Source organism: Eucalyptus grandis, chromosome 1 (assembly GCF_016545825.1).
Source record: "Eucalyptus grandis isolate ANBG69807.140 chromosome 1, ASM1654582v1, whole genome shotgun sequence".
NCBI classification, from domain to species: Eukaryota; Viridiplantae; Streptophyta; class Magnoliopsida; order Myrtales; family Myrtaceae; genus Eucalyptus; species Eucalyptus grandis.
The window spans coordinates 48,774,438-48,799,098 of NC_052612.1; the positions used below are offsets into that span (position 1 = coordinate 48,774,438).

Sequence of the window (24,661 nt, forward strand, 5' to 3'; positions counted from 1 at the left end):
TTTTCTTTTCACCCTAAAATAGGAAAGGCGACTCCCTTCCATCCAAGCACCATCTGGTATTGCTCCTATAAATTTTCCTAGATTAGCGTTCCAAATTCCATGCTCGAATTTGGAAACTCTGGGTATGGACATACGATTATGCTGCTTGGCTGAGGGGAAAATCACCCAAAAAAAAAGTGTCCTAAACATATTGCGTTTTCACCGATTTAATCCCATCAGTTGAGTTCAAACATTTTCATGTTTTGTCTAATTGAGTCTATTCGGCCAATTTTCTTTTATATTTTAATTGGATAAGTCGACGACAATTTTCAATTGGACCATGTCGACTAGTACTTCCCAAAGTACTTCCCAAAGTACTTCCCAAAATTTATCTAAACCCACTTGAATTACTACGTGTAATCTATATATATCGACTGCATATGAGCCTATCTACACCACATGTGGCGGAGAATATTAGGCTTCTATTTTGAGGGAGGCTCCACCGTTAAGAAGTTATGGAGACGCTGCTTTCGCATACTGAATGCCTAGCAATAGCGTGGTGCATGGTGCTATTGCTGCGCAAGGTGCCACCAAAGCCAACACGTGCTCGCCGGCCAATGAAGACGTGACCAGCCGACATTGAAAACTTTTGAGAACAGGGGGACTCGCCGGCGAAAATGTGATAGGATGCAGAGACTATGCAGTTGTTTACCTGGGGGTTTTGCTGAATAATGTAAGAGTGGCAGTAAATAGATTGCTGTGCAGATGTTACTAAACAACTTTTGTAGCTGGATACATCTAGGAACTCCTGAAAAATTAGTTTAAATTGAATATATGCGGTGGTTAATGGTAGGCCTCGGAAATGGATATCGAAAATTAAGAGCTTCAGAGCATTGCCATGCTATAAAGACCATGAGTAAGGTGGTAACTACTGCAACTAATTTAAAGTCCGGATGAACTCAGTTCGTTTTGGCTGGTCAATGGCAAAAAAGTGGTGTCTGGGCTTTTATTACTAAAGCTTCTGTCGTCCCTCAGTCTGGAAGAAGAGAAATTCAAGCGAGAAGTGGAGGTGATATCGCATGTTAGACGCAAGAATCTCGTGAAGCTGCTCGGGTACTGTGCTGAAGGAGATTACGGGTGACATCTAGGCACACGCTTGTCAATTATTGCTTTCAACAGAACGTTGAAATGTTTTTAAATCATCATTATGTCAGGCTGCTTGTCTATGAGTATGTCGATAATGGCAATCTTTATCAGGGGCTTCATGACTGTAGTGGAATGGCCAGTCCTCTAACATGGGGTCAAATGATAAATATTATCCGAGGAATGGCGAAAGGGTGTGTTTGCTGAACTTAAACTAGATTTCTTGTCATTGATAATCGCTATCCTGAGGAGCAAGTTCTTGCGACACTGAACCGAAGGTTGTCCATTGCAATATCAAATTTAGCAACATACTGCTCGATCATCAGTGGGATCCAAGGATCTCTGATAATGGGTTGGCTGAGCTCTATAACTGGAGCAGAGTCACATGTCAAGCGAACAATCAAGGTAAAGCAGTTTGCTGATCAAGGATGGGTTTTTGATCTAGTGAATTAAATTCCTTGAGTCCTCAGTTATGCAGCACCAGATTATGATGTCTATTGCTTCGGAGTACTTGTCATGGAGATAGTCACAGGGAGGCTTCCTGAAGATGTAAGTGAACCCCAGGTAAGGCCAATGGAACGGCAAATCAATTACATCTCCGACTGTGACAGATGGTAAGATCAAACAATACATCGACTTAAAATTTGATATCTGCTGACAGGCACATTTGAATGATTCATTGAAGTTCATAATTTCAAATCAGAGAACTGTACATGTGGTCGAATTTAAAATACCCTTCAAAGTAACTCAAGTGGGTTCTTCTGATTGCTCTAATATGTGTTGATCTGGATTTAAATCACAGGCCTAGAATGGGGATGTAGTTCAAATGCTAGAGACAAGGGATTTGCTAATCAGAGATGTTATATTATTTGCAGATTAACCACGAAACATTATGTTTTTGCGTTTGCAAATTCTCTGTTATTTCATTCATCTAGCCCCCATTTGGTTCGGTTTGATCTAAAAGCAAGGCATCAGCGAAAGGTGACCTCTTGTACTTATGCAGAAAACATTCATGAGTTTTGCTGAATCATATCAAAGTCTTTGCCTTATTCCAAAAGGGGAAAACACCGTCACGTACCTGAAAATGACACCAAATTAACACGATGATCATGCAGAGATTGATAGAGCGAACATGATTTCAGGTCTTAAATGATTATGCTTACATAGAGTTTTCTATCTCCGCGGTACTTTTTTATCCTGAAATCTCTTAATTCTTTGCTCTATAGCCTTTTTCGTTCTCATCCAATCCTGAAATGAGAAAATGAGCATTGCGGAAGACAGACTTCTTATTCCATCCTCCCAAAAGAACATTGTTCTGTTTCTTATTGGTGATTACTAGGTGAAGAGACACACTATCCTGCTACAATCTTCCTGTAGATAAATATTATTTATGACACTGCACAATTGCGCCGTTTCTAGTGAAGCATCGCTCTTGAAACTCGACAAACACTAGTGAGCATAGTTTTTAGGAACAGGACACATCTTGAACAACACATCCTCAATTGGCAGCTTCTCCGTAGGGAAAGGACAGTCTATTGCCGGTTCCTTCTTGGGCAACAGATCACAAGCCACAGGAGTCACGTTGCTTGTAACTCCCTCTATGTCCGTGCAGTTCCACTGTAGCTTTTTCGGGTTTTTGCTCAATTCGATCTGGACATTCGAGATGCAGATCCCAGTAAAAGGATCTCCTTTTATTCCATCAAGCTTAGCTGAATAAGTCACATTTTCAGCCACCATGTCTCTGTAATTTATTCCTTGAATCACAGGTAGCGCCTTGGGATCGTACCCAGTGTCGGGGTGGGAATTATAGCTACCAGTCATCCAAAACGCATACTTCATGGTCTTCATGATCATCCCCTTCACGAAAATGTCCTTGACATAGCCTCCTCTTCCGGGAGCGGTTTTGATTCTGACACCTGATTGGGTGTTGATTGCCACTATAGTCTCGGCTCTAACGTCTTGGATTCCACCAGACATCTCGCTGCCCAGAGCTATTGCAGCGCTGTCTGGAGAAATGCAAGTAAGCCGTCTTATGCTCACGTGTTCTGTCGGTTTTCCGACCTTAATCCCGTACTGGTCCCAGCCACTCTTGATTGCGATGCAGTCATCACCGGACACTATGTAGTTATCCTCAATTCGGACATTACTGCTTGAATCTGAGGATCGGAATTAGCAAGCGATTTATTAGCTCATATTATGGAGACTGAAGGGTCAACACCAAGAATTAAACTAAAGCTAGAAACTCATGAGCTGCATTAGAAAACAAGACAATTTCCCAGTTGTACTCAGTCTAAGAGCAGCTACTGTAAACTGGCACTTGGTAAGCGGCAACGAAGAGCATAGCAGTTAATTATGGAATCATAAAACTGGAAGGCTAACCAGGGTTTATTCCATCAGTATTCGGCGAATCAATTGGTGCGAGGATGGTTACCCCTTGAACGAAAATGTCGCTGCAATCATCACTTTAATTTTCAGTAGCAGTCTCAAACTGACAAAAGATTCAAACACATTTTAAGATAAATTTTCGCAGTTCCAAGTGTGACATAGAAGCGGGCAAACCTGCTGTAAATTGGATGAACAAACCAGGACGGAGAATCAACCAAAGTAATATAAGCTATCTGGACCTGATCCGAGTACAAAAATTCGATAAGGTAAGGTCGAGTCAGGTTCAGTTCTTCTTTCTTGAACTTGTCCCACCAATAAGCACCCTGTCCGTCTATGGTACCGTTATTTCCTGCAAAATCACCATTCAGAAAAGTTCTCGACCAGAAGTGTCTATCAAAATCAGCTGATTAGACCTATCTACATGTGAACACATTTACAGTAACAAGCTGAAGGGGAGAAAAGCCAAATCTTGGCTAAATATGTATACCTGTGATCACTACGTCGGTGAGATTTGTACCAGAAATTAGACTGCTGAACCGTCCGCCGGGAGCGTCTCTTCCTCTCCCATACGACGGCAAGATAGCCACTTGCGGCCATTCCGATTCATCCTGCACGATGATATAATGCATATATCCTATGCTTATCCACGGTGCATATGCACATTTGATATTCAAAGTACATTGTGTGCACAGACACAAGACATGGACGAAGAGTTACGTACAATTGCTTAATAATCTACAACAGCAAAACCAGCAGCTAAGAATACGAAACCCTTTTCTTGTTTGAATCTAAGAAGAGACACCACAAGCAGATGGAACAGAGGCTGATTGGTTGATTATCATGTTCCAATCCAACAATAGACTTTTTCCAAAAACGTGAAATGAATCATGTTTTTCTATATGTTCCAGCTTGGATCCTCTGCTTTAGGAAAGATATGATGGAATTAGTCTGTGGACTCTATGTATCCTCAGGCCTTACTCATGAAGAATCGGACGTGAGACCTTGCGGTCGGCGACGTGATTCCACGGACAAACCGTGCAAAGCAAACAACGTTGTCTTTTGTGCTTTGTAAAGCGTTACCACCCACGCGGGCATGTACCTGGGATGCGAGAATAGTGGCGTTTCCGTCGAGGTAGAGCGTGAAGTGGCTGGTGAGATTAAAACTCCCCGTCAACCACTTCCCCGCTGGCACCACCAGCTGCGCCCCACCGTCTGTGGCGTAACCGCTCAGGTTCGCGATCGCCCGCCTGAACGCCTCCGTGTTCGACGTCTTCCCATCCCCGACGCCTCCGAAATCCACCAGCGACTTGGTGTGCTTCCGGCAACTGATCGCCGCGTAGGATTCTCCTCCTCTCACCGAGAGCAGGGACGAAAGGAGGAGGAGCAGCAACGCCAAGAGAACCGGCAACCGCATGATCATCTGTTTCGAAACAAGATAAAAAGAAAAGGAAGAACACAGAAGATGGTTTATGCCGAAAAATAAAAGGAAACACAAACGAGCAGGATCGAGAAGATTATCGCCTGAAACGAAAAACGACGGGAATACGAAGAGGATAAGGAGTGAAGCAATGAACCTTTGAAATCAAGAGCTGCATCGTCGTCAACATCACGATGCGGGGGAATGAAGATGGTTTTCGAAGTTATAAATGGATATGCATTTAAGTTCTTGGTTATTGTTATGGAATCAAATCTGGCTTTGCATCTTCTCTCCAGGATCATTAAATCGGATATGTTCAGATTCTCTTAATTTGTTCTTTTGGTCAGTAATCAAGTGTAACGGTCTAAACGTGTCCGGACATGGAAGTAAAGATCGACCTCCGGCTCCGTAGATACCGAGAAAATGGAAACCTCGGATTTTCCTGTCGAAGTATTTCTAGGACTTAGATCAATTGCTTTATAACTCACCTTTTTCTTTTCATAGGAAGGTGACACCGTTTTATCCAAGCACTATCTTCTATTGCACCTATTCGCACGTGGGAATTTGCTCGAAGGAAAACTATTTCAGGAAAAAAAATTTCTGACTTTTTGGTGTTCGAACGACATAAAACTGAACGATTTATATAAAATTATTTTCCTTCAACCAAAAACAACAAGTTTAGATTGGGAAAAAATAACTTCTTCAAGTAAGGAGGAAAACACTCCCTTAACCACAAAGCAAATGTTTGACCAAAAAAAAAAAAAAAAAAAACCACAAAGCAAATGAAAAAGAATCGGTGTACTAGAAAGTGATTTCTATGATAAATATTTTCTTTTATCATGAAATTTTTAATAAAATAAACACGACTGAGCCTGTTATGAAGTCTACTATTTTTTTTTTTTACAAAAGCATAAAAAAAAAACGAGAGAAATGTCATCCAGTTATCTCATCTTTGAGCTCATTATTCATCATAAGATATAAATAGCGTCGACACTGGCTATGGAGGCAAAGATTTAGGCTGAGGAGGTCGCGGCAAGACAAGGATACGGCGGCTATGGAGGCAAAGATTTAGGCTGAGGAGGTCGCGGCAAGACAAGGATACGGCGAAACTTATTCTTAATTTTCTCTTTAGCGATCGGAATTGGAGAGACGACCACTGTCATACCTCTTAGTTCCAACAATCGATCGAGATAATCAATAGTTCCATCCATTTGATAATAGGAGTAAGCATGGTTCGAGTTGAGCTGGTCCACCCCCAAACCCTAGGATCAATTCACACAATGTTGGTCCTCAATATTTTAGACCAATGACCGACCTTATTGAGCTTGTGATCGAGGATCGGACCAAACCCAATGGGTTCGATCTGATTCTAGGGTCAACTTGAAACTAACAGATACTTTTTTATTTCATTTTTTTGTACTCCTTAAAAAAGCAATTGAGAACTGGACTAACCTAATGGGTTCGATCAGATTTCCAGGTCAACCCAAGACCAACCAATAATTTTTTATTTCATTTTTTGTACTTTTTGAAATGATAACCGAGAATCGTACCGATCCAATGAGTTTAATGATGAGCGAGGTCAGCTAAGAAAGTCAAGTAATGAGAGTCAAGTGGGGTGAGCATCGAACAAAATGAGCATCAAATGTCGAGCGAGAAGCAATAAGCCAAACGAGTATCGAGCAACGAGTGACACAAATGACCCAAAGCAAGCGAGGTGAGTGTCAAGTGGCAAGCGGAGAAATTATTTCTTTCGATTTTAGTAACTTGAAGACTAAAAAGATAAATAAGACAAGATAACGAATACTAAAGAATAATGCCATAAGGAGTGTTTATGCATTTTTGGATGCTGTGAGGACTCCTCACAAAAACATTTTCCTCATTCGTGACATTAAAAATCTAAGTTATTAAATAATAATGTAAAATTACTTGAACTCTTCACTAAAAAACTATTTAATGTTGTTGACACTATTTAATTTAAGGTTTTCTCTATATAAAAAAGTTATTAATATATATATAGTTAAGGTTGGTTCGGGTTGGACCGACCCAAGACTCTCAGGACTAAGGACCAACTCGCACAGTGCTAGTTCAGGAATTCTAAGACCAAAAATCAATCCAGTCTCCCTAGGAATCGAATTAGGACCAATAGAGATGGGCCAATCCAGGGTCGATCCAAGGTCGAACCTAGACCGATGCTCACCCCTAGATAACATGCCACCCCTAGATAACATGCCTTTGCGTATCTTAAACCATTAAGCAATCTTTTGAGCATAATTACATAGACCTCGATGTTGCTTTGGCATTGTCTAACCCATCGATCCTCATTCGACAATGATGTAGCACTACACAGACGTTTACCATATCTAACTTATGTCTACATTTGTCAAAATTGATCATAAAACTTTTTCTTAATCCATATTTGATGGTCTAGATTAATAAATAGATTAGTCATATTCAATAAATGAGTCACAAATGATTTAGAATGGTAAGGCTCAAAGCAATATGAGTATTAATGGGTTTGCAACTTCCGTAGACCCAAGACTCAATACATCTCTATGACTCTTTTTACTTTGTCGCCTTCGATCTCATGCTCCCCCACTCCGAGCTCTCACCTTAGTTTGGGTTTAGAATTGGTTAAATACATGAGCATTTTAACAATGTGGGTTGGACCAAATATGAATTGAGTCGGGTATGAGTCACTAGATTTGTATTTTATGAAAATGGGTCAAAACGGATTGAACTGACCAATTTGGGTCACATCATTGCCGATTGAACCCAATTCACTCGTTTGATAGGTCTACAAGCTAGCAGAAAAGGCACAAACGACTCGGGTGAAAAAGATAATGATGCTCCAGTGGTCATGCAGTTCACAGTCTGGGTATAATTTGCGAGTGTCACAAAGACAAACAAAGGAACTGTTAAACCACGAAAAACATCTATATCACTAAGTGAGAGATATGATGAGCACACACAAGTCTGCCTAAGATAAGCATATTCACGAATACCAACCTAAAAATAAAAACAAATGTTGCCTCCAACTCCTCCGACTTCAGGATATGAAATATCACAGTAGCTTGCCAGTCCTAATGGATGAACCACCCATTCTTTGTGGATGATAGCCAGTTTCAGGTCCACAAATGACCTTTCACGTCACCTACTTGCTCGTCGGAAGCAAGTTGATCAATTATAGGATGAGAAGATGAAATGTTTTGCTGACAAGAAATGAATATTTCACCTATACGAGTTTCTTTTGTGCATTTGTGTGAGTTTGTGCAGGTTTCGAAGGGAGGGGAAGGCTAAACTGAAGCATACACAAGAAAGTACCTCAAGTTAATGCAATAAATTCAACTTGATCCACAAGTATGCGATTATCCAGGCAACTCCTAATTAAGTCACAGCAAAGTGTACCTACCGAACCAACAGGGCTAAAGAAGAAAAGCCATTTGAACACCAATAAAAGAACAGGCCCTAGTCATCTAGCTAACAAGTGAAAAGAAAGGATCTCCCAACACAAAAATCATCACCTCAGATCCCAACTCAAAAATCATTAACTCAGAAGGGATAGACACACTGACCCAAATTATACACAGCTTGACAATTTTTTCTACTCTTGGACGAGTAACTGGTAGCCTTCAATCCACAAGCAGATACTTGTACTTCAAAACGTTGCAACTCTGAGCCCACCAGAATTCTTTCAACATAAATCTAAAACATCATGAACTCTATCAACACCTTAACTTCAGCCTCCAAAGAGGGAGAAAAACCCGCGCTTCTTCGGCTCCTCCTCCACCATCACAGCCTTCATACTATCCTGCTCAACAAGTCTCCAAGCAGCCTGCTCGAAAGCCAAACCTGCCAATGTAGGCGGCTTGTTCAAAACAAGAGGATACCCTCGATTCGTACTCCTAAGCACTTCAGAATCCTCCGGTATCACCCCCAACAAAGCCAAACCCAGCATCTCCTGAACATCGAGAACCGACATCATATCCTCCCCCTTTATCATGTCAGTCCTGACCCTGTTCACAATCATCTTTATATCCCTGATCCCGTCGCACTCCAACAACCCGGTGACCCTATCCGCATCTCTCAAGCTCGTTATGTCGGGAGTCGTCACCAACACGGCCTCATTGGCCGGGGTTATCGCGGTGATGAACCCGGCATCAATGCCGGCAGGACAATCAATGATTATAAAATCAGGAGACCCTTCTTGCCTAGATTTCAACGCATCAACAAGCCAGACCAATGCCTTCCCACCGAACCCAATCGGCAGCTTCGACCTCGGCTTCGAAATACACAGCAACTCGAAATTAGACCAGCGCTTATCCCTAACCAGAGCCTGATCGAGCCTACAGTCCCCATTAAGTACCTCGACCACGGTGTAGTTGACGCGGTTCTCGAGGCCGAGGAGGAGGTCGAGGTTGCGGAGGCCGACGTCGGCGTCGATGGCGACGACGGAGAAGCCGAGGCGGGCGAGGGAGAGGCCGACGTTGGCGGTGGTGGTGGTCTTGCCGACGCCGCCCTTGCCGGAGGTGATGACGACGACGCGGGGGGTCTCGCCGGCCAGCTGGGGCTTCCGGTTCCACTGGAGGACGGACTGGATCGGCGGGGGGTGATTGGGACGGAGGGGTTTAAGGGTTTTGACGGGATTGAAGAAAGACGAGAGCTTTGAGGTGGAGGAGAGATTGGGCGGCGCGGCGGCGGAGGAGGGTTGCAGAGAAAGCATTGCTTTGTAGTGAGAGAGAGAGAGAGAGAGAGAGAGAGAGGATGAAGGAGGAGCAAAGCTGAGCAGGGAGCGAGCGACCGAGCGACCGAGTGCGGACGGAGCAGAGTGAATGTTCAGCGGGCAGCGATATTTTTCTTTTTCTCTCTTGAAGGAAGGATTTGTAATTTTCATTTTTTTTAACCGAAAAACAATAACATAAAAAAAAAAAAAAAAAGGAAAATTTTCAACTAAATAGGTGAAGAGCTTTTTTTTTTTTTTTTTTTTTCAAAAGAAGGTCCAGAGTAGCTATTATCTCAAACAGAGGCTTTCATTAATCAAGTTTGAAAGTGCTAGTACGAACAACTAGATGGGTGAATATGTAGCACCCTTTTACGAACCCTCGATCTGATAGGGTCAAGTACCTTATCCTACTACAAGCTAGTCCTTGAAGCTTTTTAATTAAAGTGAAACCATAGTTCATGGGGTTGATCAATAAAATTCTTTTCCCCTTGTATATATATATATTTTCCAGCGTAGCTCATCAGCGGAAATATAAACGAGTCTCACCCTCTCTCACCCTAATAACAATAATGCAATGCAGACCAACTACGCACCAAAAGAAAAGACAAAACCGAGTCACTTTTATTTATATTTTCACGATGGACATCTCGGTCGATACAACAAAAAGGCCAAGATTTTTAACTATACTTGGCTATAATTCAAAAGAGAACTTGACCCTGTATCGAACATGTACATCCCTCCATCGACAAGTGTTGGCTATCCCTAAAAAGAAAACGTCAGCTCCCACTAGTCATACGAGCCATCACACCCAGCCCGGTACATTGGGCGGCGGCGGCGGTAGCATCCCTAGCATCACCCCATTGCGTCAAACGTGAATGGACAAAAACTCTTGGATAATAGGGCCATCAGTGGAACCCACATCGTACATCACTAGGACACGGACTCGGACATACTCCAGACTAGGTATATTAATACAGGAATGCTCTGTGCACTCCACCTCAACGTTAGTAGGTATGTCATAGAAGGTACCACACACAACTGGTGAAAGAGACATCTCTCTAATTTGAAATGTTAATCTCCAAAAGAGATGAGTACAACCAATCGACAGTAAAAATCCATCAAACTACACAATGCATCAAACAGAACAATCAAGATATCATGAATAAATCACATATCATTCATGCATTCAAGCACACCTCACCTTGCAGCCATGCATATATCACATGCACTTATACATGTATCATCGAGCAGCCAAAGATATACTATGATTCATATCATCTATGTTATCAAGCATACATCCATGCGCATGATTCAATTCTTGATCTTTATCTTTCAATTAGATCACATCATTTTTCTTTCCAGGGACCAATGTTTGCATCTCACAATTTATCGCTCGCATCCAACCTGGCATCGCGAGGAACCTACGGCACACACACTCCGTGCATCTCGTCCCCAACTAGCATCACGAGGTATCCCCCGGCACACACCTTCGAGGCTTCCGGCACACACCTCCGGGCAACTCGAAACTCTCGAGGACATCCGGCACACACACTCCGGGCATCCGGCACACACATTTCGGGCATCTCGAAACTCCCGAGGCATCGTCGGCTCACACCTCCGACGGTCTTGTTATTATCTCAATTTATATTCACATATTTATCTCAATTTCAATATAGCATTTGATGCAACAATATCAAAGGTCTCAACCAGCTTTAATGTCATATAACATTCCATATGGCACTACATATGCAGCATAATCAACCACTCAAGACATTATATCACATGGAGAAATTTCATTTATTTTTGAAAATGCATCAAATTTTAGAATAAAAACATATTGCACTCCTTTGGTCATAATTCTTGAAAAATTAGTAAACAACCTTAATAAATTATGAAAATTCAACATGTTATGTACAAGATCTAGAGGAAAATATTCTGTGAAGAACACCATATCAAAAGAACATCATACAAATCAGTACAGTCCACGCATCACAGTCTTTATAATTTCGGAATATTGCCATACATAGTTTCATTCACAAATTCGGTAAAAATCCTAAATCAGCTCCAAAAATTCTGAAATTTTTATATGTTATAGAATAAATCCAGAAGTAAATATTTCATGAAGAACTCAAAACCATATTTGGGATAGATTAAAAACTATAATAACCATAACCGTCGAAAACCCTCGGCACCGAATTCTAGTTCTAACCGTTTTGGATATAGATTGTTTCACCAACTTAAACTCATCCATTTTCTCTAAAATTTTAGTATGTTATTCCTTAACATGTCATCTTCAACTTTCATTCAGAACACGAGATCAAATTTCAACCGGAGAATTTTATAAAATTCATAGAATCACACTAGATCAGTATTACGATTTCCATATCTGACTTCTTCAAAAAAAAAAATAGTTTCACCGGTCTATACTTGTTCATTTCTTCTGAAATAAAAAGTTCTCTACAAATTTCATTAAGAAGTCGAAATGAAATTCCAACTGAAAAGTCGCATGCAGCTCACAAATTTAACAAAGGTCGCACTGCCTTTCTAGAAAACAGAATGCAAGGCTATCATGTTTTTCCCTAGAGCTTCGAATTTCTTCACTTCTACTACAACCAAAGTTTATCATCCCTTACAACACATATCATAGCAAGCAAAGGGTAGGTTTTTGGACTACTTGCCTAATCCGAGTGCAACACAAAAAGTAAAAACGGCAGGGCAAGGCGAGACTCGGCGGCTTGACGGTAGCGACGATCGGCGGCGAACGGCCTCCCTCTTCCCCTTCTTCTCTCGCTCGCTCGCTCTCTCCCTTTCTCTCTTCCTTTCTTTCTCTCAGATGGTCACTTTCTCTCTCTCTTTCTCTTTCTCTCGTGCGACGCCTCCCCCTCCCTTGATCAATCCGCCCCTTCTTCTTTTCTTCCCTCTCATGATTAGCATGTAATCATCACTTTGCATGCAAGATGACACTTGGTAATTGCCATGCAAGAGGTTGGGCCTGGTTGGGCCTAGTTGGGCCGGCCTCTCCCCTTCAGTTGACAGCCCATTGGGCTCCTTGGGCCGGTCGAGCGGCAGCCCTTTCCTTTGGGCTCTGCAGGCCAGGCCAAGAGGGCCAAATGGTGGGGCTGGTCTTGAGCAAAAAATTCAACCCAAACTTCTCTAATTTTTTCCCTTTTTAATCATCACCTAATTACCCATCATATAATTACCTAATTACACTTATTCACTTGGCCATAAAGCTTGCAACATAAATAAATAAATAAATAAATCAAATCAAATCCATAACCAATAACAAAATTCTCATTATCAAATTATCCTATAGTACCAACTTTGATAACCCAAGAACATAAGATATCTTTCCATTAAGGTGCTCGGCTTTAATCTATTACAATTTTTCGGTCTAGAGGCCACAACATACTTCAACGACACAACCATTCACTTTTTTATAGGTCGTAATGCATTCAGAAATTGTCATGAAATTTTTGGGATGCTACAAAATAGGTGTGAAGAAAAATTTTCGCAAAGAACAATAGAAATATTTTTCTTTTAAATCTAAGTTTGAAGAATAACAGACTTTGAAACTGAGTCTGAAGAACAACAGACTTTGAGCGAATTCAGAGTTTAGCAGTTAAATAGAATTACAAACAAAATAAAGGAGTTCAGGGAAGAGAATAAGAACACAGATTTTATAGTGGTTCGGCTTAGATCAAGTATACGTCCACTCTTCCACGCTAATAGCCTTCTAGTTGGATTCCACTATACAATCAACAAAATATTACAATTTTGAGTGCAAACACTTAGTAGTAGATCACATTATCTCACTAAGTCACTCTTTTAGTATTTCTCTCACGATCACAAATGTTTAAGCTCACTAAAGACAAGTGTATGATCGAAGGTTGCTCAGACTTTGAAATTATAAATTCTACGCCCAATCTCTTACTTACTCATCAATCCTTAATCTCCTTAAATACCCATCCACTTCCAAACTAGCTATTGTACGGTATCTTAGAGGATCGTCTTTCAATCTACTCATTGGACAAATTTGTATCTAAAAGATTTGGTAGCCGTTGAGTGATAAAAGTAGAATCCTAAATTGATTCCGATCGCTCATATAAACAGAATCTTGGTTTCCATAAGTAAAGCTCATTCGTATAGAAAGTTCTTGTCTTCAAGTTCTAGTTGTCAATCAATTAGATTGAGTCAATCAAATCAATTTTGATGTAGAATCCAAACCAGATCACTAGATGTTATACATTTAGGGCTTGTGTTACGTTCTGTCTCGTTCTGGATGTAAAGTCTGAGAGCAATAAACTTTACAATCTGAGTTTGAGTGCAATAGACTTTACAATCTGGACGTAAATCTGAACATATTCTGCTTTTGAACAGATTTGGCTTTAAGGTCTGGATACAGTCTGAATAAGTTCAGTTTCAACATAAAGTCCGTCTTTTGGTTCTTCCAATATAGACTTTGACAAATCATAGAGTCTGTCTTCTGGTTCTTTCAAGTATAGACTTTGACAATATCATTTACATGTTCTATCATCTGCGTAGTCTGTTACTCAATAATTAAATACGTTAGTAGCCTTTAATATATTTTGTCATCTTCAAAACATCATAAGGTATTTCCCCAACAAAGTTTGTCTTAAATAAAAATCCAAACTTGCCAATTTACCAAATCTTTGTCATTTAGCAAGTGATATAGCATTGGCTTTGTACATTATTACCAACTTCTTCAAACACAATGTTTTTGACTTTATTGTAGCATGAGAGCTTTGTCCAACATCACAATAAGTCCATTATTTTGTAGTTTTTGTCTACCTCTTCGTAATGTATTGTGAATGAATGTTTTTAATATTATCAACATGTGTTAAAATGTATAAATTATGCCTACAACCATCCTCACATTTCAAATAACTTACAACCGTGTGTAATTGTTAAATCACTTGGACTAAGACAAATAACATACTTCCTTTCACTACTTTCGGTTGCCATAATATAAGTGTGCAATAGCCCATCAGTTTCCGATTTAAAAACATACACAGACAAAGCATGCAAGAACTTAGCTTAGAAAATCCCTACAAATGACATGAGTGTACACATTTGCAACATGTTTCAAAATTTCACTATTTTCAATCATAATTATGGGTTTTTTCAAGTATACTCAAAATTAACAACAACTTTAAAATTGTGCATTTTTTCAGCTTGCCTCTTATAACGATCGACAAATTCAAATAAAGTCACAATCTCGCGCCATATCTTGAAAGATATTATTTGTAGGGGTGAGAATGATCCAGGTTGGGCCGGTCCACTTTCTAACCCTAGGTCTAATTCGCACAGTATTGATCCTTAATTTTTGGGACCAAGGACCGACCCTATTGAGCTTAGGATCGAGGACCGGATCGACTTAGTGGGTTCGATTCGGTTTTAAGGTCAACCCAGGACCAACTAATAATTTTTTATTTTCATTTGTTGTACTCCTTGAAAAAATGATTAAGGACCGGACCGACCCAATGGATTCGATTCGGTTCTAATGTCAACCCGGGACCAACTAATAATTTTTTATTTTATTTTTTGTATTTCTTAAAAGGGCAATCGATGATTGGACCGACCCAATGGATTCGATGACGAGTAAGGTTAGCTAAGAAAAGTAAGCGGTAAAGATCAAATGTGGTGAACGTCGAACAGAGTAAACATCGAGTGTCGAGTGGGGAGCAACAAACCAAGCGAGTATCGAGCAGCGAGTGGCATGAGTAACCCAAAATGAGCTAGGCAAGTGTCGAGTGGTAAGCGGAAAAGTTGTTTATTTCGATTTTGGCAAATTGAAATCTAAGATGACAAATAAGACAGAAAAGAACGAGTGATGGAGGAAGATGCCGTAAGGAGCTGTTTATGCCATTTTGAATACTGTGAAGACTCCTCACAAAAACATTTTCCTCTTTCGTAAATTATGACTATTGATGCCGTAAAAGACATAAAAATCTAAATTATTAAAGAATAATATAAAATTACTTAAACTCCTCACTAAATAGTTGTTTAATGTTGTTGATGTTGGAGAAAACTCCTGTTAAGTTTTGAAGTTGACAAAACTTTTCTAGTTTTATTCTGAAGAATACGAGACTTCTATGTAATTCTCTCAAAGTCCTTCTTACATCAAAAGTCTGCCCCATTCTGACGAAGACCTAGACTGAATGCAAGTGAAGAACAAAGATATAATCAGACTCAAGATTATTTTTCTTCCTTCAAGGCTTCAATACAAACATTATATATATGGCTTTCTGGATGGAAATCTTACTTACATTCTTTGGATATTATTATCGAAATCAATCAAGAACGATAATATCATTTTAGAAGGCAATTTTATTTGGAAATAATTTACTTATGGAAACCTAAGGCCCGTTTGGTTCGGTTTTGGAAAAATACCTTTGGGAGAATGCAAATACCTTTGAAGTAAAGGGGTTTTCCGAAATGCTAAACTGTTTGGTAAACTATAACTGAAAAGTGCTTTAGGGAAATGCAAGACTATTTGGTAAACATATATTTGAAAAGCCCTTTAGTATAACCAAATTAAGTTTTTTAGTTTTAATATTTTTAAAATTGCAAAAAAGAAACAATGACTATATAACATTTTACATTTTCATGTTGAGAGTAATGTAAAAGATATATATTAGTAAATTTATTTAAAAATTATATTAAAAGAATTTGATTATAGATTAGATGTAAAGCTCAACTTTTGGCCTAGGGTTCTTTTAGGTTTACTTTCAACTTTGAATAATTTTTTTTTAATTATTGTAGTATTAATTATCTTCGTTAATTAATGATTATTCTAGTGTATCGATAAAAAGTTGGGCTATTGATTGTCAAAAGATAAAAATGACAAAAAAAAAAAAAAAAAAAAAAAGACGAACCCAACATATGCAAAGAGTTATTATTATTATTTTTAAATATAAAAATAAAATCCGATGAAACTCCGTCGCCGATCAACGACGGTTGGGGTGTGGGGAAGATGATCGGTTTAAAAAGAAGAAGGAAGTCAATGGATGAATAGTAGAGGTGGATTTGCATTTCAAAGGTTAGCATTTGGCCAAGAACACCTCCAAATGCTGAACAAAACACCTAAATTTTTTCCCAATGGACTTTCAGGGCTGAAAGCCCCTTGGGAATGTTGAACCAAACAGGGCCCTAAATCCTGATTTTATGGGTGACCAGGATCATCAGACTTTCATCTCAATCTTCAAACGGCTCGAGATCTCCTTAGTTGATTCTGTCCAACGGGTTAATTGGAAGAATTTCTCTAGAAAATGCCAACGGTTGAGAAGGCATGGGGGAGTATTTAAGGAGGTTTTTCAAATCATTCGAAGTAGTGCATGAAAGAAGAATTCCAAAGTCTGAATATTCCAACTTACTTATTATTCCTCCTACAATGCTCAAACTTGTATTCAAAGAAGAGAGAAACTCTAGAGAGTGACTTTGTGAGAGCAGTGGAATCTCTTCACTGAGAAGTCGAGATCATAAGACTATAACACTCTTTTTCGATTCATAGAGAAAACTAGCCAGAAGGCTATCAACGTGGAGAGTGGACGTAGGCTTAATTTAAGCCGAACCACTATAAATCTTGTATTCATTTTCTCTTCCCTGAACTCCTTTACTTTATTTACTGTGATATCTTTCTGCGCTTTTAAATAATTTCTGAAGTTTTCTTCAAAGTCTGTTGTTCATCAGACTCAATTTTAAAGTAAAGTATTTTTACTGCATTTCGCAAAAGCTATTTTTACATCTATTCACCCCATCTAGGTGTTTATAGTATCACTTTCAATTAATACCGTTTATTTTAAGGTTTTCTCTATATAAAAAAATTATAAATAATATATATATGTATGTATGTATGTATGTATGTATGTATGTATGTATGTATGTATAGTCAATGTTGGTCCAGGTTGAACCAACCCTGAACTTTCATAACCAATGACCAACCTGCACAGTGCTGGTCCAAGAATCTTAGAACCAATGACCGACCCAATCTCCCTAGGAACCAGACTAAGACCGGCAAGGTTGGGCTGATCTAGGGTTGGTCCTGAGTTAACCCTAGACCGATGCTCACCCCTAATTATTTGTTCTCTCACTTTTTTGTATGGATCTAATTTCTATAGAAAAAATATCATAGTCAAATGCAAGACATCATTTATGACGCAACCGATACATGTTGTTGAATCGCTTGTTGTTCCTTAAGCTCCATTATTGACATATAACTTTCCAAACACTTCATTTCAAATTCAGATCCACAATGATATAAAAACTTATATCGCAAAAGCCCGATTTCCTAACAAGATGCCCGATATGATGTGTAGCATTTTTTCTAACGTTTCATGCACATAAATGATTATTAATGGCATTTGTCGTGGCATGACCTTAATTGGTGAAAATAGTCTTGGTGCTTTATTATACCATGGTATTTGATTCGCCAAATACATCATTATTGTATACTCTTTCATATGTATGGCGCAACCCAATTATTGTTTTTGAAATTTAGAATCCCTTACTTTTTTTGAATCAAAAGCATAAAATAGCATATTGAAATAATAAGAAATTTACTCTTGACAGTGATATATGTTGTATATGTAATTCCTAGATATGAAAATATGAGAAATTTATATCCATGAAAAAGGAAAGGGTATAGGTATAATAAAAAAGAAGAAGAATAGACTGGGCATATAAGGCTCTGCTGAAAAAAGAAAAAATAAGGCCCAATGAGATCAAAATAATTAATTGCAAATAGAATTCAGGTTCAAATTCCATAAATAATATGGAATTTCTTGTTATAATGATAGACAAATTAAGAACTTTCTCAAGCTCAAGATTTTTATTCATCCATTTGATCTTTATATTTTGAAAATAGGTTGGTTGAACTTGAGAATTCACTCGTTGAAATTGAATATGAAAAAGTAAACAAAATCGAATTGGATTTGGTTGGATGGTACCAATTAAATTGAGTACTAATTACCATTTCTTATTGAATTAACCGATCAAGTTACTATCAGACACTTTTTTTTTTTGGATTCGACAATTTTCGCAAAAAATTTCAATATATTTCACTTTTATTATTATGAGAATCAATCCTACTACTTCGGGTCTTGGAGTTTCCACACTTGAAAAAAAAAAACCTGGGCGTATCTCTCAAATCATTGGTCCGGTACTAGATGTAGCCTTTCCCCCGGGCAAGATGCCTAATATATATAATGCTCTGGTAGTTAAAGGTCGAGATACTATCAATCGAGAAATTAATATGACTTACTTGTGAAGTATAGCAATTATTAGGAAATAATCGAGTTAGAGTTGTAGCTATGAGTGCTACAGATGGTCTAATGAGAGGAATGGAAGTGATTGACACAGGAGCTCCTCTAAGTGTTCCAGTCGGCGGAGCGACTCTCGGCTGAATTTTCAACGTGCTTGGAGAACTTGTTGATGATTTAGGACCTGTAGATACTCGTACAACATCTCCTATTCATAGATCTACGCCCACCTTTATACAGTTAGATACAAAATTATCTATTTTTGAAACAAGAATTAAAGTAGTAGATCTTTTAGCCCCTTATCGGCGTGGAGGAAAAATAGGACTATTCGGGGGGCTAGAGTGGGTAAAACAATACTCATTATGGAATTGACCAACAATATTGCTAAAGCTCATAGGGGAGTATCCGTATTTGGAGGAGTAGGTGAACGTACTCGTGAAGGAAATGATCTTTACATGGAAATGAAAGAATTTGGAGTAATTAATGAACAAAATATTGCAAAATCTAAGGTGGCTCTAGTCTACGATCAGATGAATGAACCCCCGGAGCTCGTATGAGAGTTGGTTTGACTGCCCTATTTACGGCGGAATATTTCTGAGATGTTAATGAACAAGACGTACTTCTATTTATCGACAATATCTTCCGTTTCGTCCAAGCAGGATCTGAGGTATCCGCCTTATTGGGTAGAATGCCTTTTGCTGTGGGTTATCAACCTACCCTTAGTACCTGGGTACTTTACAAGAAAGAATCACTTCTACTAAAGAGGGATCCATAACTTTTATTCAAGCAGTTTATGTACCTAAGGATGATTTAACCGACCCTTCTCCTGCCACGACATTTGCACATTTAGATGCTACGACCGTACTATCAAGAGGATTAGCTGCTAAAGGTATCTATCCAACAGTAGATCCTTTAGATTCAACGTAAACTATGCTCCAACCTCAAATCGTTGGTGAGGAACATTATGAAACTGCACAAAGAGTTTAGCAAACTTTACAACGTTACAAAGAACTTAAGGACATTATAGCTATTCTTGGGTTGGACGAATTATCTGAAGAGGATCGCTTAACCGTAGCAAGAGCACGAAAAATTGAGCGTTTCTTATCCCAACCCTTTTTCGTAGCAGAAGTATTTATCAATTCCCCGGGGAAATATGTTGGTCTAGTAGAAACTATTAGAGGGTTTAAACTAATCCTTTCCGGAGAATTAGATGGTCTTCCTGAACAAGCCTTTTGTTTGGTAGGTAACATCGATGAAGCTACTGCAAAGGCTACGAACTTAGAAATAGAGAGTAAATTGAAGAAATGACCTTAAATCTTTGTGTACTAACCCCTAATCGAATTGTTTGGGATTCAAAAGTGAAAGAAATCATTTAATCTACTAATACTGGACAAATTGGTGTATTACCAAATCACGCACCTATTGCCACAGCTGTAGATATAGGTATTTTGAGAATACGCCTTAACGACTAACGGTTAACAATGGCTCTCATGGGTCGTTTTGCTAGAATAGGCAATAATGAGATTACTATTTTAGTAAATGACGCAGAAAATGGTAGTGATATTGATCCACAAGAAGTTCAAGAAACTCTTGAACTAGTGGAAGCTAACTTAAGAAAAGCTGAAGGTAAGAGACAAACAAATGAGTCAAATCTAGCTCTCAGACGAGCTAGGACACAAGTCGAGGCTATCAATGCAATTTCATAATTAGTTGGTGCATACGAACAATCAAAGGAACTTCAATAGAAATAGAGGTTCTGTTTATACACCTCCTTTTTTTTTTTTTTTTTGTTGATTGAATACAATATTCAATACAATTCAAAAAAATCAAGTAGAATCAGATGAATTCTTATGCAATGAAAAAATATTCACTTCAAAAATGAATTGAATATAGAATAGGACTCGAGTCGAGGCTATCAATGCGATTTCATAATTAGTTGGTGCATATGAACAATTAAAGGAACTTCGATAGAAACAGAGGTTCTATTTATACAACCCCTTTTTTTTGTGTTGATTGAATACAATATTCAATACAATTTAAAAAATCAAGTGGAATTAGATGGATTCTCATGCAATGAAAAAATATTCAATTCAAAAATGAATTGAATATAGAATATGATGGAAAAGATACAAAAATCAATAAGAGAAGGTGGTTAGAAAAACTTATTAGATACCATGACTCTAGTATCTAATAAGTTCTACCTACTATTGGATTTGAACCAATGACTCCCGCCGTGTGAAAGCAATACTCTAACGGTTGAGTTAATAGGTCATTTATCATCATAAAGAGAAACAAAAAGAACTCATCCCATCGATGAATTATAAATCCAATATTACTTCTAAGCAATACCAATCAAACTGGGAGATATGTGGTTGAATCATGTAATATTCATCTTGACAAGAAATTATCCACATAATATGATAAAATATGTATCATAAACACAAGGGCTATAGCTCAGTTAGGTAGAGCACCTCATTTACACGTGCGCCAATTTTTTTCAGAGGAGTCCATTACATCATGTAATCAAAAGAACTTATCCTATTGAGAAACCCATGTCTTACTCCATAAGTTTTAGCGAACAAAACAAGAGAACAATAGCCTGACAAAAGGTTCTCAATTCGATTCGAGTGCCCATTTTAGTTAAGCACTAAATATAACCTATCCTTGATTTGAGATATTGATAAGGTGAATACCCAGTATATTCAATGCTAGGCTTATAATGAGTATAAGGACCTCCAAAAATTCTCTTTTCTCCCTATGAACTTTAAGGTGTATGAAGTTTCATATTTGGTTCTTTAAGCAAGGCCGATAGAGACTACATTTAACTTAGGTTAATCTTGGCAAAAAGCAGACCTACGTCAAGATAACCCTTCTTTGAGACACTTTGGTAGTGCTCTTGAGTCGAAACCAAAATAATGAATCTGAGCACATGGAGCCATCTCCTTATTGGCAAGAAAAAAGATGGCAGACTAACTGATATTTCAATCAATTAATGAAAGAGCCCAATGCTAAAAAAAAGGCATGTTGGATCTTTGAACCAGTTCGAATCATTTTGATAATAATGAGTTTGATATGTTTTACCGAGAAGGTCTAAGGTTCGAGTCTGTATAGCCCTAATATAACAAATATTATAGTTTATTCTAACTAATAGAATAGTTTCATTAACTAGTATATTAAAATTATAATAAATACATTTTATTTAATATATAAAAAAATCGATTTCCATTTCGAATATTTTTTGAATATTCGAATTTTGAATCAAAGAAATAAAAAGAAAAAAATGCGCATTTTTTTTAAAATTTGTTTGAATTCCTTTTTTCGTTATAAAAAATTCATCCGAAGCCAGGTGAAAGCAAAAAAAAAATTATTTGTTTTGTATAAGGGCACTATCTATTTATAACTACTCTATCTATATCGAAAAAAAAAATCGAAGTAAGGTTAATGGAAATAGGATTCCAATTGATGAATATTTAAACGAGACATGTACCACAATTAACAAACGAAACTAGATAGGTCGATCAAAATGATTTATTTGATATTATGGATAACTTTACAATTAATTCCAATTAAATTGACTAAATTGAATTAATCGGGTCTATTTTTCACACTCATTGGAGTTCATCTATGTTTCTGCTTTACGAATATGATATTTTCTGGGCATTTCTAATAATATCAAGTGTTATTCCTATTTTGGCATTTCTAATTTCCGGAATTTTAGCCCCGATTAGCAAAGGGCCAGAGAAACTTTTGAGTTATGAATCGGGTATAGAACCAATGGGCGATGCTTGGTTACAATTTCGAATCCGTTATTATATGTTTGCTCTAGTTTTTGTTGTTTTTTATGTTGAAACGGTTTTTCTTTATCCATGGGCAATGAGTTTCGATGTATCGGGGGTATTCATATTTACAAAAGCTTTAATTTTCGTGCTTATCATAATTGTTGGTTTAGTTTATGCATGGCGAAATGAGCATTGGAATGGTCTTAGTTCCTGAATATTCGGACAATAAAAAAAAGTAAAAAAAAAATAACATTGAGACGGTTATGAATTCCCTAGAATTTCCCTTTCTTGCTCGAACAACCCAAAATTCAGTTATTTCAACTACATTAAATGATCTTTCAAATTGGTCAAGGCTCTCTAGTTTATGGCCGCTTCTTCATGGTACCAGTTGTTGCTTCATTGAATTTGCTTCATTAATAGGCTCACGATTCGACTTTGATCGTTATGGATTGGTACCAAGATCGAGTCCTAGACAGGCAAACCTCATTTTAACAATCGACACAGTAACAATGAAAATGGCTCCTTCTTTAGTGAAATTATATGAACAAATGCCTGAACCAAAATATGTTATTGCTATGGGAGCATGTACGATTACAGGGGATGTTCAGTACCGATTTGTATAGTACTATTCGGGGAGTCGATAAGCTAATTCCTGTAGATGTCTATTTGCCAGGCTGTCCGCCTAAACCAAAGGCAGTTATAGATGCTATAATAAAACTTCGTAAGAAAATAGTTAGAGAAATCTATGAAGAGCGAATTAGGTCTCAAGAAGAAAATCGGTGTTTTACTACCAATCACAAGTTTCATGTTGCACGCAGTATTCATACTAGAAATTATGATTAAGGATCACTCTATCAATCACCATCTACTTCAAATATACCTCCTGAAACATTTTTCGAATACAAAAGTTCAGTATCTTCCCACGAATTAATGAATTAGGCAGCATTCCTTTGTATAGAATAACAAACAACAAATTAATCTTCTCATACAAATCAAAATGCAGGAGATAAAAAAGATGCAAGGTCGTTTGTCTGCTTGGCTAGTCAAGCATGGACTAGTTCATAGATCTTTGGGCTTTGATTATCAAGGAATAGAGACTTTACAAATAAAGCCTGAGGATTGGCATTCCATTGCTATCATTTTATATGTATATGGTTACAATTATCTACGTTCTCAATGTGCTTATGATGTAGCACCCTGTGGATTGTTAGCTAGTGTGTATTATCTTACGAGAATAGAATATGGTGTAGATCAACCGGAAGAGGTATGCATAAAAGTATTTGCCCCGAGGAGGAATCCTCGAATTTCATCTGTTTTCTGGATTTGGAAAATTGCGGATTTTCAAGAACGGGAATCTTATGATATGTTGGGAAACTGTTATGATGCTCATCCACGACTTAAACGTATCTTAATGCCTGAAACTTGGATAGGATGGCCTTTACATAAGGATTATATTGCCCCTAATTTTTATGAAATACAAGATACTCATTTAATGATAGGAAACTAATCCTCATTTCTATAACTCCAGATATTCAAGGAGTATTTATATTTTCTCTTTGAAATCAAACAGAGTAATTGGAGCATCATTCGTAATATGGATGTGCTAAATAAAAAAAGACAATACAATTAGGGATTATTCATTGAAATTCTCAAATTTGGAGTATACTTCTTTCTTTTTATTTTGGATGAGCTGAGCCAATAGGATGAATTAAAAAGAGTTCCACATTATGAACTTTGTACCGCGCACATAAGTTACACGCGCTCTAGAAGAGCGCATTGGAGAGAATTAATAAATAGAATATGAAAAAAAAGAAAATAACAAGAAATGAAAGGGATCGAATTCTATTTGTACTCTATCTCATATCCATCTTCGCTATTCCCATCCATTAACCCCTTGAGACTAGACTGGACCTTTGCTTTGTTTTTTCAAGCAACTAATTGAACCTTTCATATATGT

General features: G+C 38.0%; 2 protein-coding genes and 1 pseudogene across 2 annotated transcripts; 1 reads left to right on the plus strand and 2 right to left on the minus strand.

Annotated features, from left to right (window-relative positions):
• Positions 1 to 2,558: 2,558 nt before the first annotated feature.
• Positions 2,559 to 4,921, minus strand: LOC104415382 (probable polygalacturonase). The gene is made up of 5 exons (XM_010026675.3): positions 4,607 to 4,921; positions 3,995 to 4,115; positions 3,682 to 3,856; positions 3,502 to 3,572; positions 2,559 to 3,278 (listed from the first exon to the last, which is right to left on the minus strand). The coding sequence occupies exons 1-5, from the start codon at positions 4,919 to 4,921 to the stop codon at positions 2,572 to 2,574; spliced, it is 1,389 nt and encodes a 462-aa protein (XP_010024977.3). The 3' UTR covers positions 2,559 to 2,571.
• Positions 4,922 to 8,230: 3,309 nt separating this feature from the next.
• Positions 8,231 to 9,762, minus strand: LOC104448379 (putative septum site-determining protein minD homolog, chloroplastic). Its single transcript, XM_010062179.3, has one exon. The coding sequence runs from the start codon at positions 9,642 to 9,644 to the stop codon at positions 8,661 to 8,663; it is 984 nt and encodes a 327-aa protein (XP_010060481.1). The 5' UTR covers positions 9,645 to 9,762; the 3' UTR covers positions 8,231 to 8,660.
• An 8,276-nt stretch (positions 9,763 to 18,038) lies between these two features.
• LOC120287405 lies at positions 18,039 to 20,310 on the plus strand (annotated as a pseudogene).
• Positions 20,311 to 24,661: the final 4,351 nt, after the last annotated feature.

Bases quoted from the DNA above. Each gene is read 5' to 3' on its own strand.
- LOC104448379 (XM_010062179.3), bottom strand. From the start codon at position 9,644: ATGCTTTCTCTGCAACCCTCCTCCGCCGCCGCGCCGCCCAATCTCTCC.
- LOC104415382 (XM_010026675.3), bottom strand. From the start codon at position 4,921: ATGCGGTTGCCGGTTCTCTTGGCGTTGCTGCTCCTCCTCCTTTCGTCC. The intron at 4,116-4,606 runs GTACATGCCCGC...ATCATCGTGCAG, and splicing joins CCACTATTCTCGCATCCCAG to GATGAATCGGAATGGCCGCA. The intron at 3,857-3,994 runs GTATACATATTT...GTGATTTTGCAG, and splicing joins CACCGACGTAGTGATCACAG to GAAATAACGGTACCATAGAC.